Source organism: Asparagus officinalis, chromosome 1 (genome assembly GCF_001876935.1).
Source record: "Asparagus officinalis chromosome 1, Aspof.V1, whole genome shotgun sequence".
Classification (NCBI taxonomy): Eukaryota; Viridiplantae; Streptophyta; class Magnoliopsida; order Asparagales; family Asparagaceae; genus Asparagus; species Asparagus officinalis.
Window position 1 is genome coordinate 6,262,562 of NC_033794.1, and position 18,881 is coordinate 6,281,442.

At 35.0% G+C, this 18,881-nt stretch overlaps 1 protein-coding gene across 1 annotated transcript in view; it reads left to right on the plus strand.

The window, feature by feature from the left end:
* The window catches only part of LOC109829850 (mitochondrial carrier protein MTM1), a gene marked incomplete at its 5' end in the record, with an annotated part of 5,577 nt that extends 3,187 nt beyond the window's left edge, over nucleotides 1–2,390 (plus strand). The window contains 2 exons of the mRNA XM_020396914.1: nucleotides 1,046–1,104; nucleotides 1,881–2,390. Coding sequence (XP_020252503.1) covers nucleotides 1,046–1,104; nucleotides 1,881–2,013 — 192 coding nt within the window. The remainder of the gene's footprint in view (nucleotides 1–1,045; nucleotides 1,105–1,880) is intronic.

The following is an 18,881-nucleotide window of genomic DNA, read 5'->3' on the forward strand; positions in this document are numbered from 1 at the left end:
TATCTCATGTAATCTATGCCATTATGATCGAAGATTCACTTTGTTGCACCACTAACTATGATTCTACCATTTATTCTAAGTTTTCCACATATTAGCCTTCGTTGCACGCACCCTCGACCATCTTCATTGGTTCACTGTATCATTCTTTACTTGTCTTGCTTGATTAATGACCTGGATCTCAGTGGTTAAATGTCAGTTTATTTTTAAACAATAGTTAATAATGTAACAGATATGGGTGAGCTTAAAATGTCCTTCTGTTAATGCTTCCTTAAGCTAAGGTCATCTTCTATTAAGGACAATATTCGATAAAAGCCCCTTCCCAGTATATGAACGGGTTCCTACTTGGTGTTTTCTTATTGACAACTAAAAAAAAGATTTTAATAAGACCAATGGTATAGTAACCATATAATACCATTTGAGCTTGGACTGTATGATCCATAAGTAAGCCTTTAAAACTACTACTGTACGTTCTCACCAACCTTGCCAGTACATCTATACCTATATATATTACAGAAGGAAAGAAGATTAATCCAAATATGAGAGAGAGAGGAGGGAGAAAACAAGGAGATTATTTGAAGTTGCATATAAACCCACTGAGGGCATATCTGAGAGAGGGGGAAAAATCATATGTTGTCAAGTGTCCTGCACCTGATATCTGACCAAGAGTTTGATGGTATTAATCAGTCGGGTTGTATCTCATAATAGAAAGAAAATGGGTGTTAAGTAGCTAACCTCTCTGCTGTACAAAAGATCTATCTGCTAATGTAGAAGATGCTAATAAAAAAAAAGCGGTGATAAATAGCTAATTCCTTATGATACAGGGGGTGTATATTCTAATAACCCTTCAATAGACTCTGGAGTAAAAAATAAGGACTTTGATATTGGCAGACTGATGTCCTACTTTTAAAGTAATCTTTCTACTCAAGATATCTTTTTTACTTCTTTCTTTTTGCTATTATTTTACTGCTAATTGTTAAATTTCTATCATTTTAGCATGTCGCCCCCTTTTAATCACCGATTCATCTCGTTTAAATTTCTATAACAGAAGGATCCGGAGAAGGCACTGAAAATGACAACGAGGCAAACGTTAGTACAGATTTGGAGGTATTATTCCCTTTCTTCTATGAACATTATTTATGCAATCTGCTTCTTTTCTGCTTTCATATTAGTTAGATGCATTCGTTAGGTTGATTTCTGCTTGAGTAATCATCAAGTAGAGGCCACTGCCCACGAACACCTGAGCACAGAGCTCTAGTTCATTGGTGAAGTGGGATGTAGGTTTAGGAGATGTTCCATAATCAAAACTGGGCTGAGGTGTTTGTCAAAAATACTAATATAACAAGAAAAATTGTGCTGATGGTAGTTAACCTGCTGCAATCAGTGTGGCTTTGTGTGGTATGATGCAATTGTGAATCCAGCATGTTGTATGCAATATTTGTTGCCAGAACTTAAACCTTAAATCCCGTCATTTCGATATTTGCATTCTTATTGTAAGTAATGTTTATTAAATCCCAATCCGGCACTTGGGTAGTTGCCAAACATTTTGGATTTACATCTTTTGTCGCAAAATATATTTTCGTTGCAATCTAGGATTTGTTTTGCAGCACTTGTAAAATGAAATGTATTTTCTGAGTTGTTATCCACTAACATGATCATGTGGCACTAATTTTAGATTCTTTAATCATGGTAAGGACTTTCAGCATTTTACGTTGAATATGTTGGATTTTTTCCTATGAAGTGTAAATTCAATTATCATTCGCAATCACCTTGTCGTTAACCAAATTCAAAAATGAAAATTTGCTGCAAAGCCTGTTTTGCTGCAAATTCATTTCCTATCAACTAAACATTCCCTTGCACTCTTTTTTTACTTTCTTTTGCAGGGATGGAAGGTTAAAGGGACTTTTCACAGGTGTAGGTCCGCGTGTTGGGCGTGCGGGCCCATCGGTCGGAATTGTCGTCTCCTTCTATGAAGTAGTCAAGTATGTTTTGCATCAAAGACATTCAAGTTCGTAGAGAGACATCAAGCTTGGTCCTTACGTCAATTAGTTAGCTCAGCACGCCAAGGCTGTGCTTTGTTGTGGATTGCACGTCCTTTTTTTTTCCGCCTCAGATGAACTCTCTTTGTAGAGAACTAAAGGCAATCGCCCAATTTTGATATCTATCGAGATTTAGAGGACCGTAGATATCATAAGCTATAGCTTGATGTCTATGGAGATTTTAGGTCTACAACTTTCCGAAATTGTACCCAATTTTGTTAGAAAAATAAGAACACACATTTCACGGAATTTGGACTCCTACCTTGATTTTAAGTCTAACAAAACGCCTGTTTAATTTGTACTGCATTCATATATAGTTGCTTCATCAGGTATGAGCAGCGCGATGTTAATTCTCTTTGTTGGCGTGGAATATAAATTTCTGCGTTGGCTCGGATGATAAATTTTCGTGACGGTTCCAAAATTTATTGAAGACTACTACTCCGTACGGTCTCGGTTACTTTTTTTATTTTCCCTTCAATAAATTCAGATGCATCACTGTTCGTGTGTGTAGACGTCAAAAAATGCTTACAGACATCTAAATACCACTCAAGACAAAGAGAATGTGATAAACATCAGTATCTAAGTCATGGGAGATCATACAAGCCCAAAGGAAGCAAAATGATCTATGAATCAACACAAAACAATGTGAATTCACAGAACAATGCAAACTACAGCGTGTGGGCGCGGCAGTACATGGTGCCGCGGCTGAAGCGCGGCAACCCATGGTGCCGCGGCTAAGACGCGGCAGAACCACGAAAAAGGTGGTTAAAGGTCGTGGGAGAACTGTTTCAAACACGTATGAACGTGGGTGTAACTGCCCCTTTAGCCGCGGCAGTGTCGACTGCCGCGCTCTTTGGCCGCGACAGTGTCGACTGTCGCGCCCTTTAGCCGCGACAGCATCAACTGCCGCACCTAAAGAGGCAGTTGCTGATCAGCTATTTCTTCAGTTATCATCTAAGGAGGCTATAAATACCCCATATGGCCATCATTGACAGGGGTTGAGCATTTTCAGAGCAAATTAGAGCAGAGAGCCTTGAGTTTTGGTGAATTAGAGCAAGAAAGAGAGTCTTCCTTCTTCACAAACATCCTCAAGAAGTTTCTGGCGATTCTTATAGATCTAAGCTCTGACTTGATCTTTAGAAGAGTGAACATCTTACATCGATAAGATATTCGCTTCAAATTCTTACTTCGATAAACGAAGGAAGAATCATTAAACCCCTCACGGTTCAATCAGACTCTGTGATTCGGTAGTCCACGAGTCAAAGCGCTCCCGGCACAGGCAAAGATCCCACGCAAGCAGCGATCCAAACAACGATCCTGCGTTTGTTTCTCAAGAGTTGTAATTTTTATTTTGTTGTGTAAAAGAGGTCTTATAAAAAGACTATTTCTTTGAATTTGTTGTAATCGACCGAAGATATAATGAATTCCATGACAAAGTCAACTTTTGACGCAAACAGTGTGAGCATCGATCTCATTGTTTTTTGCTCTTAGAAAAGAAAAATGATACGGTCACACCCCACCTCTAGCTATAGTGCAGGGGGCTCTACTTGAGATTTTTGTGGGCACACTTGAGATTTTAAGCACTGTAGCTAGGGGGTGTGGTCAGGTGTGTACCGGATGGTGTGCCTGTAGTGCCTTCCCTTAGAAAACTCTCTTTATTTAATGAAAAATGGTATAAGTACACCCTCGGGCATACCTCCAGCGACACCCCCTCTAGCTACAGTGCAGACGGCTCCACTTGAAATTAAAAAAAAAAAATCTCAAACGAGGTCGTCTGCACTGTAGCTAGAGCAGGGGTAGCAGGAGGTGTGCCTAGGGTGTGCATGTAGCACCTCCCTTGTTTAATCATCATTGAGGTCATCACAAATATTTGTTTGGGTTTCTTGGTAGTTGGGCCAGGAGTTTAATAGAGTATCTCGAGTCAAGAAAAAGTTAGTTTCTTGGATAACAAGCCATGCAATTACAGAAGGAGAAAGTTCTAGAAAGATTGAAGAAAAAGGCATGATTGATGATGGACCACTTGGTCTTTATTTGGCAGCCTCACGAACCGTGATTTGGCCAAAATTAATTAATGTCCCAATAATGCGGGATTAAATGCAGGGAAATGGGTAAGGTGAAGAAATTAAGAGGGTGTTTAGCAATCTGAAAGTGAATTTAAAATATGTAAGTTACTTTTTTTTTACAAATGACTTTTACATCCATGTCAGCAATCTGAAAGTGAATTTAAAATATGTAAGTTACTTTTTTTTTACAAATGACTTTTACATCCATGTCAGCACGCAAGTGAAATACAGTGTTTGTTTGAAAAATTAAATTATTATCGAAAGTGCAATATGAAGATGACGTGGCAAAAGAAGATTAATTAGAAAATATAATTAAAATTATTTAATTAAATTACTTACCTTTTTGTCACTTTCATGTGACTTCACCATTTTTTTAGGGGAAGTCAAAATTGCATTAAATCTTATGTGGCAACTTTCTTACATCTCACATTCATAACCACTTACATGAAAACAAACACCTTATAATTGTTAAATGAAAGAAACTTTCTCACTTTCATCTTTCACTTGCATGCAAACAAACACCCCCTAAATGCAGGGAAATGGGAATCACGTAGTGAACAAAATGAGGGTCAATAACAAAATCATAGAATCAAAGGAAAAACAGCTTTTACCAAGAAGTTCACGATAACCATCCAAAAGTTAAAAGGGGGTGATTTTATGATATTTAGCCAGTACTTAATTGGTAATAAAATATAATAAGAATGAAATAAATAGCTATACCTTCATTTTACGCAAATAATTCTTTAGGGGGGCTTAGTCATCTAGAACTTAAAACTGGAACTGGGATAATTTGTGGGATAAATTTTTAAGGTGTTAGTCACATAGAACTAGGAAATGAGATATTTTTTTATAGTGTTAGTCAAGTAGAACTTTTGTAGAACTAGAACTGTATTATTTTTTTGGTGCGTTAGTCAAGTAGAATTCTACTAGAATTAGAATTGGGATAATTGGTTATAATTATCCCACAAATTATACTACCTATATATATAACCATAAGTTCTCCTCTCTCAAATTATCCCACACATTGGAAAGAATACAATTGGGAAAAAAAAGTGAAACCCCACCTCCCTCCCTCTTGGTTAGTTTCTCCGCCTAGAAAATTTTTCTGCCATGAAGTCAATCATCCGTTCATTTTTCTGTCTTTACTTTGTTTTTGTGATTTTTCTGCCATGAAGTCAATCATCCGTTCATTTTTCTGTCTTTACTTTGTTTTTGTGATGATTAGATTTTTTTTTTATTATTTTCAAGATATATTACTTTATTGATACCTTTTTGACGTTAAATTACTTTATTATTATTTGTTTGATTTAAGTTTTATCTCCACAACAATGGTTTAGGTTAAGAATATAGTGTTGGTGAGTTAGTGCTAAAGATATGAGGGCTATTTATGTTTTTTTATAAGTTAGAAAGCAACTTTGCGATCACATTGATGATTAGATGTTAAATGGTTAATGGTGATATCTATTATTATTAAATCGGCTCAGTAAATTGATTGGGATATTTATAGTTCTTCTGTCGATCATCTGTTTAGCGGCCATGGATGATTCCTGTGTACATTTAATTTATTTGCTGATTTGGTTTCAGCGATCATGATGAGATTGGTCCAAAGGGTTAATGGCTGAAAAATGCTTATTTTTCTTTCTTTATGATGTTATGAGATTTGAACTTCGACATTTATGATCCTCCACTAGAAGCTCCACGAAATGTTGCTGATGCAGACGATGACTCCGATAAAGAAGACGAGTTACAGACTCAACGAGCAGCTGTAGGAGCTTGAAGAAATTCTATGACAGATGTCATGTGGGATGATAGAAGCCATGTAGGATGATGGAAGTCGAGTCACTCTAGGGATTTAAATTTTTATTTATTTGTAAATTATTTTATTATTTGAGATGAATAGTGATGCTTTATTGTATTATATTTTATAGTTATTACTAGAATTTGCTTATAATATTATATTATTTTTAATATACAATTATTGACAATAGTAATTTATACCCACCATTACCCCCACCAAATTATCCTACCAAATTATGCAACTTCATAATATTATCCATCATTATTCCATCAAATTATCCTACCAAATTATCCCACTTTAAGAATTACCCATCATTGTTCCACTAAATTATCCCAGTATCAAAATATTATCCCACTTTACCAATTATCCCAGTTCTACTTAAAAAGTTCTAGGTGACTAACCCCCCCTTAGGAAAGATGAAACTAACACGTCATTCTAAACATCAAATAATATATATACCTCGCATGTTGTCACTTAGATGCGTATGATGGAACCGGCACGCGTTACATCGCTTACCCAAAATCACCAAATTCTTTTTCATCTCGAAAATAAATATACTTTCTTGACCTTGTTTTCGTTCTTTATATTTTTTATTTCTATTGATTTTTTAATTTACGAATTTATTTTTATTATGGGTACGTGCGTGGTGGCAGATTTAGAATCAATATACTTTCTTAGAGATTTCAGTTTAATAGCATGACATTTATTTATTTTCTTCTTTCTTTTCTTTTTCTTTTTTGGTCTAAATCCTCAATTTGCTTCATTTATTTAGAAAACTAGTACACCGGGCGCCTTTAATGCATGCTTCATATCAAAACATTAAGGTATTTAACCTTGATTCTTAAAAAAATACCACATGCCAATTAAATGAGACAAGAGATCCAAAAGCTGCATCTCTACCTTCTTCTCTCAATTTTTTAATTTATGGAGTTGTGAATTTAGATACAGGCCAAATTTTGAATGTTGAGTAGTTATTAATTTGTTCAGGGAATTTAGTAGATTTATTGTATTAATTCTCACATTTACCCTCCGATTAACTTTCAAGTTAATCTAATTTTTAGGGTATTTTTAGACTTTTGAAAATGAAACTTATAGGCCCAAAAAGATTTGCCTTCTCTTACAATGTGTGGGAGATGACTTAGGGTAGGAAAGAAAGAGGAAGGAAGGGGAAAAGTTCCCTTCCTCTCCTTTCCTTTCCTTACACCCCAATTTAGGGTGTGAAATTTTGGCTCAAAATTCCCCCTATCCTCCAACTCTGTTTTCCTAAATGAAACTCCCAAACAAGGTTAAAATTAGATTTCTCTTCCCCTCCGCCTCTCTACCCTCCATACAATGATGATACAAACATGTCATTAATAATATAATGGTAATAGAAAGATGAAAGAAGCCAAATACAAAAGTAAATAAGGGGATAAAACCAAGAGAAAGCAAGTAATAATTATGGAAAATTCTTATTGTCAATAATCGTCATCCTTATAATGAAAAGATTCTGCTCAAAATTTGCACATCTCAATCACCTTAACTCTCGAGTCTCAACAACTGAGTATCTTGACAATTTTTTTTGCCTTAAAAAACGATATTTTAAAAAAGGTTGAGAAAAAAAATCCTTAATAAAATAGACTAGCAATATATTGAAAAAGTTTTCTTTCGAGCCAAAATGGATATTGTCCTCGTGCATATCGCATGTCCTTAGAACTGTCGCTTAATTATATAACAATCTATTAATTAGTTGTATGAGGTCGAAGAGAAATCTCAATTTTGTTTGTACGCAAGATGATTATGATAAACTTTGTAATTTTAAGCATATAACAATAAACTGCCTAGCGTACACATGACTCTTTCACTAAAGGCATCGAAAGAAAATATTCCCTTAATTTGCTAAGGGGGTGTTTGGTTGCATTGTTTTTGAGAAATGTTTTCTCAAAAGTACTGACGCATGGCATTTATGTAATTAAGAGTTTTCTATACATTTCTATGAACTGTGTTTGGCTCCAAAAAAATTTACAGAAATGTTTTCTGTAAAGTGCCCAAAAGTACCAAATTTTATGGAAATTGATTTCCTTCTAAAATGGGAGGAAATCTCTTGGAAATCTGACGCATTCATTATTTAAATAATAAAACTCATTAACTCTTTTCTACAAAGTTCTCACTTTTCTATAAAGTTGGTGGTGTTTGGTTACATTTCTATAAATTATAGGAAATGTTGCTATTTTTCCAAAAGTTATTTCTCATTTTCTTGTTTTGAACCAAACAAGCACAATACAAAAAATAAGAAAATTTGTACTTTTTAACTTCTCAAAACTTTTCCTATAATTTTTTTAAGAAATACAAGGAAATCAAATTTAGGATGGAAAATATTTCCTATAATTTATAGAAATGTAACCAAACACCCCCTAAAAGAGCACATCAAAACAAATTAAGAACAGATTGCCCACAAGCTTATCATTTGGGCCCGCAATTTTATACAATATTAATTTATGTTTCATTGGAAAAGATCGATGTTGCTTGAACACCAAGCCATAAACTCGAAAACTAAGCAACCCTTTTGTAAAAAGAACGCAGGAAAAAGCTTGACGAAAAATCTAGTACCAAAGTGGTCAGCAAATCATTAATTTTAAAAAAAAAGAAAAAAGAGAGAAAACTGAATGTAAAAAATAATAAAAGGAAAAGGGAAAAAAATGGCTTCAAACACTTACATTCTTGAGTGTTGAAGATTTATACGAATCTTAATGTGACAATATTGTTTTTTGAGTTTTGCAGTAATAATTTTTTACATAATATGTGTGATGGGACAAATGGAAACCAGGAAAGGAAGGTGAAGAAAATGCAGGAAAAAGGGAAACACGTTATGAACAAAAATTAGAGAGTCAATAACAAAATTATAGAATCAAAGGAAAACAACTTTACCATGAAGTTATTCATAATCGTCCAAAATTAAGGGGGGGTTTATGATACTTTGCCAATATTTGTTTGGTAATAAAATGTTGCAGCGGGGGTCTTCACAGACACAGAAAATTTCTATGCAAGAGTGGAGAATAACAATACTGAATAAACACAATGAAGACAAAAAGAACAGCACACAAGGATTTAACATGGTTCGGTCAATATGACCTACGTCCATGGGCGAGAACAGCAGAGAACTTCACTAATTATAAAAGAAAAGATTACAAAGGAGATATCACTCTCTAACCTCACTAGAGAATCACATAAAGAAAGAGATTTCTCTTTCTATCCCTCTCTTCTCTCTAACTCTCACTGCCCCAATCGCACTTAATAACCCTTCAGCACCACCCTCTATTTGTAGCCTTCAAGGGTTGGTTGAATAGTGCTTTTTGGGGTTGGTGGAATTGTGAAGGTATAGGTGGAATAGTAAAGTTAGATGAACTTTATTTTTTTCATATGCAAAGTTAAAAATATACAACAAATCTTCACCTTGACTTTGAATATGAAAATCTTCTATTTACTCTTGCTATCTCTTCAGAAGCCCCTTACGGGTCTAACCTCCGCTTTATTGAATTCAAAGCAATTCGAGACAATGGTCGAATTTGCGCGAAGGTACGGGTTTCGTCATGTACAATTTTTCAACTTGAGCCGGCAATAGTATCTTCATTGGAAACCTCCCACAGAATCTCATCGGCTAAACAGAGAGCTGTATAACACTATGCGCCTTCATCTCCAGCTCTTCTTTCTCACCATCAGACATAAATTTTGGCAACTTGTCCTTTCTGGACAAGACTTTGAGCAGTCCTTGTTGTACTTTGAGAGCCCTCATTTTTACTCTTCACAAACTGAAGCTGTTTTTTCACAGAATTTCTTCACTTTGTATTTTGCAGAAAACATCTTGAAGCCCACTAGAACAATAACCTAAATCAGACTCTGATACTAGTTTGTTGCAGCAGGGGGCTTCACAGATACAGAAGATGTCTATACAAGATTGGAGAATAACAACACTGAATAAACGCAATGAAGACAAAGAGAACGTACAACACACAAGGATTTAACGTGATTCAGTCAGCATGACCTACGTCCACGGATAAGAACAACAGAGAACTTTACTATTTACAAAAGAGAAGATTACAAAGGAGATATCACTCTCTAACCTCACTAGAGAATCACACAAAGAAAAAAATTTCTCTTTCTATTTATCTCTTCTCTCTAACTCTCACTGTCCCGATCGCACTTAAACTCTTCACTACTACTCTCTATTTATAGCCTTCAAGGGTTGGTTGAATAGTACTTTTTGGGTTTGGTGGATTAATAGTGAAGGTGTAGATGGAATAGTAAAGTTAGGTGAACTTTGTTTTTTCATATGCAAAGTTAAAAATATATAACATAAAATATAATAAGAATGAAATAAATAGCTATAGTTATGCAAATAATTTCCTTATGAAAGATGAAACGGACGCCCATTTTTCTAAACATCAAACAATGTGTCACTCATTAATCGTGTATGATGGAGCCAACATGCGTTACATCGTTGACCAGCGGTAGTCGATGTGACACAGTCGGTCCTTGAGCTTGCTTAGGGCCGAGCTGTAGAACTCCGCCCCCGCCCGCCGTCGTAGGCCTCTTCCAAGGCTTCCGAGGTTCGCTTTGCTTAACTTTCACTGACGTCGAAAAGTTTGACATCCTAAAAGAGATTTTAAGATGACCTCAAAACAAATTAAAATTCAAATACTAGTAGAATAAGGTTTGTAGAATATTGTAGCCCAAGAAATCAGGGGACTAAAAGAACTGAATTAACATAAATTTGCAGATACACTAACCAATCATGTTATTTCCCGTTACAACCGCGCACAGCCCTCTCGTATCAAACACCTCAACCCCTTACATACAATCGCCTCCCTTACGAATTTAAATTTCTCTCTCAAAAATCAAGCACATAAACTTCTCTCTCATAATCAAGCACATGAAAAAAATCGTTTTTTTCAAGCCCAAATGAAAGCTCCGATAGCGTAGCTCCGCTTCTCGTCGACGCCACCGGCGACGGTCAGCCCGTAGGTCTTGAGGAGGCAGTCCAGCTCCCACTCCGGCATCGCCTCGTACTGCGCACGCGTGTACCGTGGGTAGTGCAGCGGCATCTGGAAGGGGCCGCCCCCGCATCCCTCCTTCCCAAATTGCCCCTGCTCCCCCTTCTTCGCCTCCGCCACCCTCCTCGGAGCTGTTGATCCCATATATATATATTTTTTTAATATCGAAACTCTTCTCTCTCTTTCTAGACCCTCTTTGTTTATTTTCTCCTCTCTCGTAGTTGGGGGGTTTTTATTTGGAGTGAAGGCGGTTGAAACGAGGGGAATTGAATCCGAAGCGTAGTAGTAAATAGCTAGGAATAAGCTTGCGTTCGTTATGAGGAGAGAGAATATTCATGCAGGAGCGGTTGGGGTATTAATTAATTAACTGTTTATTCCAAAAATGCCCCTGCTGGTATTTTGATTTGCGGGCGCGAGTGGTCAGCATATGGTAGCTGGATTCGTGGAGTCTTTTTGGCTTCATATTCGTTTGTTTTTGAGTAGTTAATTATATATGCGATTGGTTTTGACAGTCACATGAATAGTAGTATTCTGATGCATGCAGTGCTTTGCTACAGGGACCCAAAATATGGGATCAATAGAGGAGATAAGTGAGGTGTTCCCCCTCCTATTGGATAATGAGTTGACCATCATTAATGATGGCCAACTCATTATCCAATAGGAGGGGGACACTTCACTTGTCCCCCCTATTGGTCCCATATTTTGGGTCCTTAGAGAATTTTTCAATGTTTTATTAATTTTATTGGATTTTTTCCAAGTGGGAGGGCGTGCCTATATTTTATTTTTAGAGTGGGCACTTCATGATTTTTTTTTCTTGGTGGACGAGGGCTGTTTTGGTTGATTGTGACGCCCCTAGTTTAGTTCGATATCGAACGTGGAGACAAAGGATTAAGTGTTTATATAGTAAAGATGAAGACTTAAGTATAGCATCGGTTAGTCGATTTTGACAGTGAATTGAGCAAAATAACGCGCTACACTCAGTGTGTCCCATGTCTTGCATGCCCCAATGGGCAAGCGGGCCCGTGGCGTGCCAAATGGTACAAGAGTAGTTGATAGCCACAAGTGTGGAGCTAAGTGCTGTGCGAGGTTAAGTGCTATACCGCGTGAGATTGACTAGTCGATTTTTACAGTGGATTGAGCCAAACAACACACTACACTCAGTGGGTCCGCCAATGAGCCATGGGGCTCAGGGCATGACAAATACTATGTACATATGTTATGTATATAAATTAACGTTTAGTTCATGATATGAATTGTGTAAAAAAAAATCTTACTGCAAAACTTAAAAAATAATATTGTCACGTTAAAATTCGTATAATTAATTTTTAAACAATCAAGTACGTAAGTGATTGCCGTTTTTTCCCCCATTTCTTTTTTTATCGATTTTACATATAATTTTCTCCTTTTCTTTTTTTATAAATTAATGATTTGTAGACCATCTTGGTACTAGATTTTTCGTCAAGCTTTTTCCTGCGTTCTTCTTACAAAAATATTGTTGCTTAGTTCTTGAGTTTTTGGCTTATTGGTGTTCAAGCAACATCTTTTCCAATGAAACAGAAATTATAATATCGTATAAAATTGCGGGCCCAAGTGATAAGCTTGTGGGCAATCTGTTCTTTGTTTTGATGTGCTCTTTTAGCAAATTTTAAGGGAATATTTTCTTCCGATGCCTCTAATGAAAGAGTCATGCGTACGCTATTATATGCATATACAAAGTTAGCATAATCATCTTGCGTACGTACAAGTAACATATACAAACAAACAAAATTGAGATTTCTCTTCGACCTCATACACCTAATTAATAGATTGTTATATAATTAAGCGACAGTTTCTAAGGACATGCGATATGCACGAGGACAATATCCATTTTGGCTCGAAAGAAAACTTTTTCAATATATTAATGCTAGTCTATTTTATTAAGGAATTTTTTTTTCCTCAACCTTTTTTAAAATATCTTTTTTTTAAGGCAAAAAAATTGTCAAGATACTGATCAGTAGTTGAGACTCGAGAGTTAAGGTGATTGAGATGTGCAAATTTCAACCAGAATCTTTTCATTATGAGGATGATGACTCTTGGCTATAAGAATTTCACATGTTACATAATTATTACTTGTTTTCTCTTGGTTTTATCCCCTTATTTACTTTTGTATTTGGCTTCTTAATTTCATCCGTCTACTACCATTATATTATTATGAAGAGAAGACAGTCTTTTCGGGCCTGTAAGTTTTATTTTTAAAAAATCCAAAAATACCCTAAAATTTTAGATAAACTTGAAAGTTAATCGGAGGGTAAATGTGGAAAATTTCAGAGGAGAAGGTAGAGATGTAACTTTTGGATCTCTGGTCTCATTTGATAGGCAAGTGGTATTCCTTTTAAGAATCAAGGTTAAATACCTTCATGTTTCGATATGAAGCATGCATCATATGCGCCAGAGTACTAGTTTTCTAAATAAATGAAGCAAATTGAGGATTAATTTAGACCAAAAAAGAAAAAAGAAAAGAAAGAAATGGGGAAAACAAATCATATGTTAAGGGTAGATTACTGCACTAATCATAATATAAATCTCAAAAGTTCACATAAAACATGTTGAAAAAGAAGAAAATAAATAAGAGCTTTGCTATATGGACCCAAAATATGGGACCAATAAGTGGGACATGTGAGGTGTCCCCCTCCTATTGGATAATGAGTTGGCCATCATTAATGATGACCAACTCATTATCTAATAGGAGGGGGACACCTCACTTGTCCCCCCTATTGGTCCCATATTTTGGGGCTGTTTGGTTGTATGTTTTTACCATGTAAAAGGATGTAAAGTGTAAAAAAGTAGGTCCCAATGTCAGCTTTCATCACTTTCAATTATTTGTTTGTAGTTGTGAAAATAGTGTAAAGTGATTTCATATGCTAATGTGGCTTGTAAAGTGATTTCATGAAAAAAAGACATGATTTTAGGAGAAAGCTAACATTGAAGTTAGGAAAAAATAATAAAAAATAATTCCAACCAATATGATCATTTGAGTAGGGACCACTTTTTACACTTTCCAAACAAACAATTAGGGGCTGTTTGGTTGTATGTTTTTACCATGTAAAAGGATGTAAAGTGTAAAAAAATGGGTCCCAATGTCAGCTTTCATCACTTTTAATTGTTTGTTTGTAGTTGTGAAAATAGTGTAAAGTGATTTCATATGCTGATGTGGCTTGTAAAGTAATTTCATAAAAAAAAGACATGATTTTAGGAGAAAGCTAACATTAAAGTTAGGAAAAAATAATAAAAAATAATTCTAACCAATATGATCATTTGAGTAGGGACCACTTTTTACACTTTCCAAACAAACAATTAAAGTTCAAAATATATTTATTTCGCTAAAGAGTTTAATTTTCAAATAGTATTAAAATTCATAAATAAAAATTATTTCTTTATAATATATGATGTATATATATTTAAATCAAAATTTTAATTAGAAAACAGATTTAAGATTATTTAAGTCTTAAAATCTATATAAAAAACTTAAGTAGAAATGATAAGTGGGTTGAAAATATGACATCATATGTGCAATAATACAAATAATAAGCTGTGATCAAATTTTAAACGAATATTTAATAGACAAACGAATCGAATATACATCTGGTTAAATTCTATTCGTTAATAAACTCGAATACTAAAAAATATTTGTTTAGTAATAAATGAATTATCGAATCGAATATGACCGAATAGTTATTCGAACAATTATCGAACCATTTATTAATTATTTGGTTCATTTCCACCCCTAGATGTGGCTTGTAAAGTAATTTCATAAAAAAAAAACATGATTTTAGGAGAAAGCTAACATTAAAGTTAGGAAAAAATAATAAAAAATAATTCCAACCAATATGGAAATCTTATCCTTAATTTATTGGGGGCAAAGCTGTTTGGTTGTATGTTTTTACCATGTAAAATGATGGAAAGTGTAAAAAAGTGGGTCCCAATGTCAGCTTTCATCACTTTCAATTGTTTGTTTGTAGTTGTGAAAATTGTGTAAAGTGATTTCATATGCTGATGTGGCTTGTAAAGTGATTTCATAAAAAAAAGATATGATTTTAGGAGAAAGGTGACATTGAAGTCAGGAAAAAATAATAAAAAATAATTCCAACCAATATGATCATTTGAGTAAGGATCACTTTTTACACTTTCCAAACAAACAATTAAAGTTACATTTACTAACCAAACAAGCAATTTATGATTCCAATAGAATCAAAAACAAACAAAGAAAAGTATAAAAGTAAAATTGATGAGGTGGACAACAACTTTCCAAGTTGTGTCATAAATACATAATTTTACCAACAACAACCAAACAGCCCCTTAAAGTTTCATTTTGCAAACCAAACAAGCAATTTATGATTCCAATGGAATAAAAAACAAACAAAGAAAAGTATAAAAGTGAAATTGATGAGGTGTACAACAACTTTTCAAGTTGTGTCATAAATACACAACTTTACCAACAACAACCAAACAGCCCCTTAAAGTTTCATTTTGCAAACAAAACAAGTGTTTTATGATTCCAATGAAATCAAAAACAAATTAACAAAGAAAAGTATAAAAGTGAAATTGATGAGGTGAACAATAACTTTCCAAGTTGTGTCATAAATACACAACAAAGAAAAGTATAAAAGTGAAATTGATGAGGTGAACAATAACTTTCCAAGTTGTGTCATAAATACACAACTTTACCAACAACAACCAAATAATTGATGAGGTGAACAATAACTTTCCAAGTTGTGTCATAAATACACAACTTTACCAACAACAACCAAATAGCCCCTTAAAGTTTTATTTTGCAAATCAAACAAGTGTTTTATGATTCCAATGAAATAAAAAACAAACAAAGAAAAGTATAAAAGTAAAATTGATAAGGTGGACAACAACTTTCCAAGTTGTGTCATAAATACACAACTTTACCACCAACAACCAAACAGCCTCTTTGGGTCCTTGAGGAAATTTTCAATAAATAAATGTCATGCTATTAAACTGAAATCTCTAAGAAAGTATATTGAGGGGCTGTTTGGTTGTTGTTGGTAAAGTTGTGTATTTATGACACAACTTGGAAAGTTGTTGTCCACCTCATCAATTTTACTTTTATACTTTTCTTTGTTTGTTTTTTATTCCATTGGAATCATAAAACACTTGTTTGGTTTGTAAAATAAAACTTTAATTGTTTGTTTGGAAATTGTAAAAAGTGGTCCCTACTCAAATGATCATATTGGTTGGAATTATTTATTATTATTTTTTTCTAACTTTAATGTTAGTTTTCTCCTAAAATCATGTCTTTTTTTTATGAAATCACTTTACAAGCCACATCAGCATATGAAATCACTTTACACTATTTTCACAACTACAAACAAACAATTAAAAGTAATGAAAGCTGACATTGGGACCCACTTTTTTACACTTTACATCCTTTTACATGGTAAAAACATACAACCAAACAGCCCCTGATTCTAAATCTGCCATCATGCACGTGCCCTTAATTAAAATAAATTCGTAAATTAAAAAATCAATAGAAATAAAAATATAAAGAACGAAAACAAGTTCAAGAATATTCTGCAACTCCCAACAAACCATCGATTTAATGCGGGCAGGGGCAAAGCGGGAACAACCGTCCAGCTGCCCCTCGCGGTAAAATATTCCATCTCCTGCTCGTAATCGTAATCTCTTCACGCCGCCTTCACTCCCCTCAATAAAACCCCCACAGCGACGAGAGAGAAGAGAAACAAAAAAAAAATCTAGAGAGAGAAGAGTTTCGATATTAAAATCCCAAATAAAAAAATATGGGTTCAACGGCTCCGAGGAGGGTGGCGGAGGCGAAGAAGGGGGAGCAGGGGCAATTTGGGAAGGAGGGATGCGGGGGCGGCCGCTTCCAGATGCCGCTGCACTACCCGCGGTACACGCGCGCGCAGTACGAGGCGATGCCGGAGTGGGAGCTGGACTGCCTCCTCAGGAGCTACGGGCTGACCGTCGCCGGTGGCGTCCACGAGAAGCGGAGCTACGCTATCGGAGCTTTCATCTGGGATTGAAATTGGAGAGAGAAAGAAAAGAAAAGAAGAAGCTTTAACGTTAAGAAAGAATTTGGTAATTTTTTGGCCATATGTTTAATTTGTGCGGGAGTTGAATTTGTAACGGGTTGAGGTTATTCTTGATACGTTGCGTCAAGAAATAAAGCATTGGTTATAATGTTTTTCCTCTTATGTCTTTTTCACTGTTTCCTCCGATATTACTCCCTTGAACTTATTAATTATTATTTTTTTTAAATTTCTATCTCAAGTTATTGGAAAGAAAAATTTATCAGGGAACCAAAATATGGGACCAATAGGAGGGACAAGTGATGTGTCTCTATCCTATTGGATAATAAGTTTGTCATCATTAATGATAGTCAGATAATGAGTTGGCCATTATTAATAATGGCCAACTCATTATCCAATAGGAGGGGGATACCTCACTTGTCCCTGTAGCAAAGCTCTATTGGAAATTGATACTATGAATAACTATGCATGTGTTTAAATCTTTTTAATTAACTTCTCGTGCTCGCCCTTTATGTATATATATATATATTTGTTTTATTTCCTAAGATGTTTTCTCCGGCTTAGTCATAAAAATTTGAAACTAACGTGAGTTGTCAAAATGCTCATAAATCAAAGGGAATGTATAGGAGAGAAAATTTGTTATGTATGGCTAAACTTTTGCAACTCTGGTTCTATGCATGTGTTTAATTAAATCTTTATCCATCCGAATTTTCTGTTAAAAAAATTGTACAGCATCGTATTTCTTTTTTAACTCATGCGATTTGGACGTACCAAACTATATAGTTATGGTTAGCACAACTCATTGATCAATAATTTAGTCAAAGTATAAGTCATTGCTATTGAACCTGTGTAGCCTCCATATTTTCGTGGGTACATCTTGGACTTAATAAGGCCCAGCAGCACCTGGGCCACTACTGTGGGCCGAAGTTTTTTGAAGTCGCTGCATAAAAAAAGGTTTTTAAAAGTACCGTACCTGCTGACACAACCTATTACATGAGTATGTAGGCCGGGGAATAGCAAGCTATTGACCCATGAAATCAGCCCAACAAAAAAAAAGAGAAAAAAAAAGTGAAAAAAAAGGGGAAGAAAGAGAGAAACATCGTGGTGTGGACATATGATATTGATATCTGGATGCTGAAAGTATGTTTGAGGGTAAATATCAGAAGAACCCCCTTCCTTTTGGACAATTATCAGTAAACCCCCTTTATCTTTGGATGATGAATAGGGATTATCACATAAAATGAAAACTACACGAGTACTGTTACTGATAGTTACACGACGTATATTTTTTAATTATTGATTTCGAAAAGATTTAAAATAGTTTTTGTACTTTCCCTGGTTTTATTTTACTCTTCTACATGAATGCGAAGAGTACAAAAAGATCTTAGAATCAAATAGGTTAAAACTTCCTTTTCAATTATTATTATTTTTTTCCTTTTTCATTTGAGTGCATATCGTACAAGTTTCACCAAAGCCAACAAATCCCTCAACTGGCTCCATGTGTGTGTGCCAGAGCCTCTCCTTGCTCTGGATTTATTAGTCAACATAATAAAGCATGAAAAGATGCATAAATCCAAATGAACACTACACAAGTAAGAGTCCCACCAGGGGCACACCCTCAACCACACTCTCAACCACACCCCCACACTCTCTATAGTGCTAGTGGGCCATGTATGATATTTTTAGAAAAATATCATGCATGGCCCACTAGCACTATAGAGAGTGTGGGGGTGTGGTTGGAAGTGTGGTTGAGGGTGTGCCCTAGCATTATTTCACAAGTAAACCAAGTATACGACTCAAATAAGATGTTTGTGATCCGACTGGTTCTGGAGGATCTAGGATTTTAGGAAAGTGGTGTTATTATATAATTATTAATAATTAAAAAGTTTTTATAATTTTAT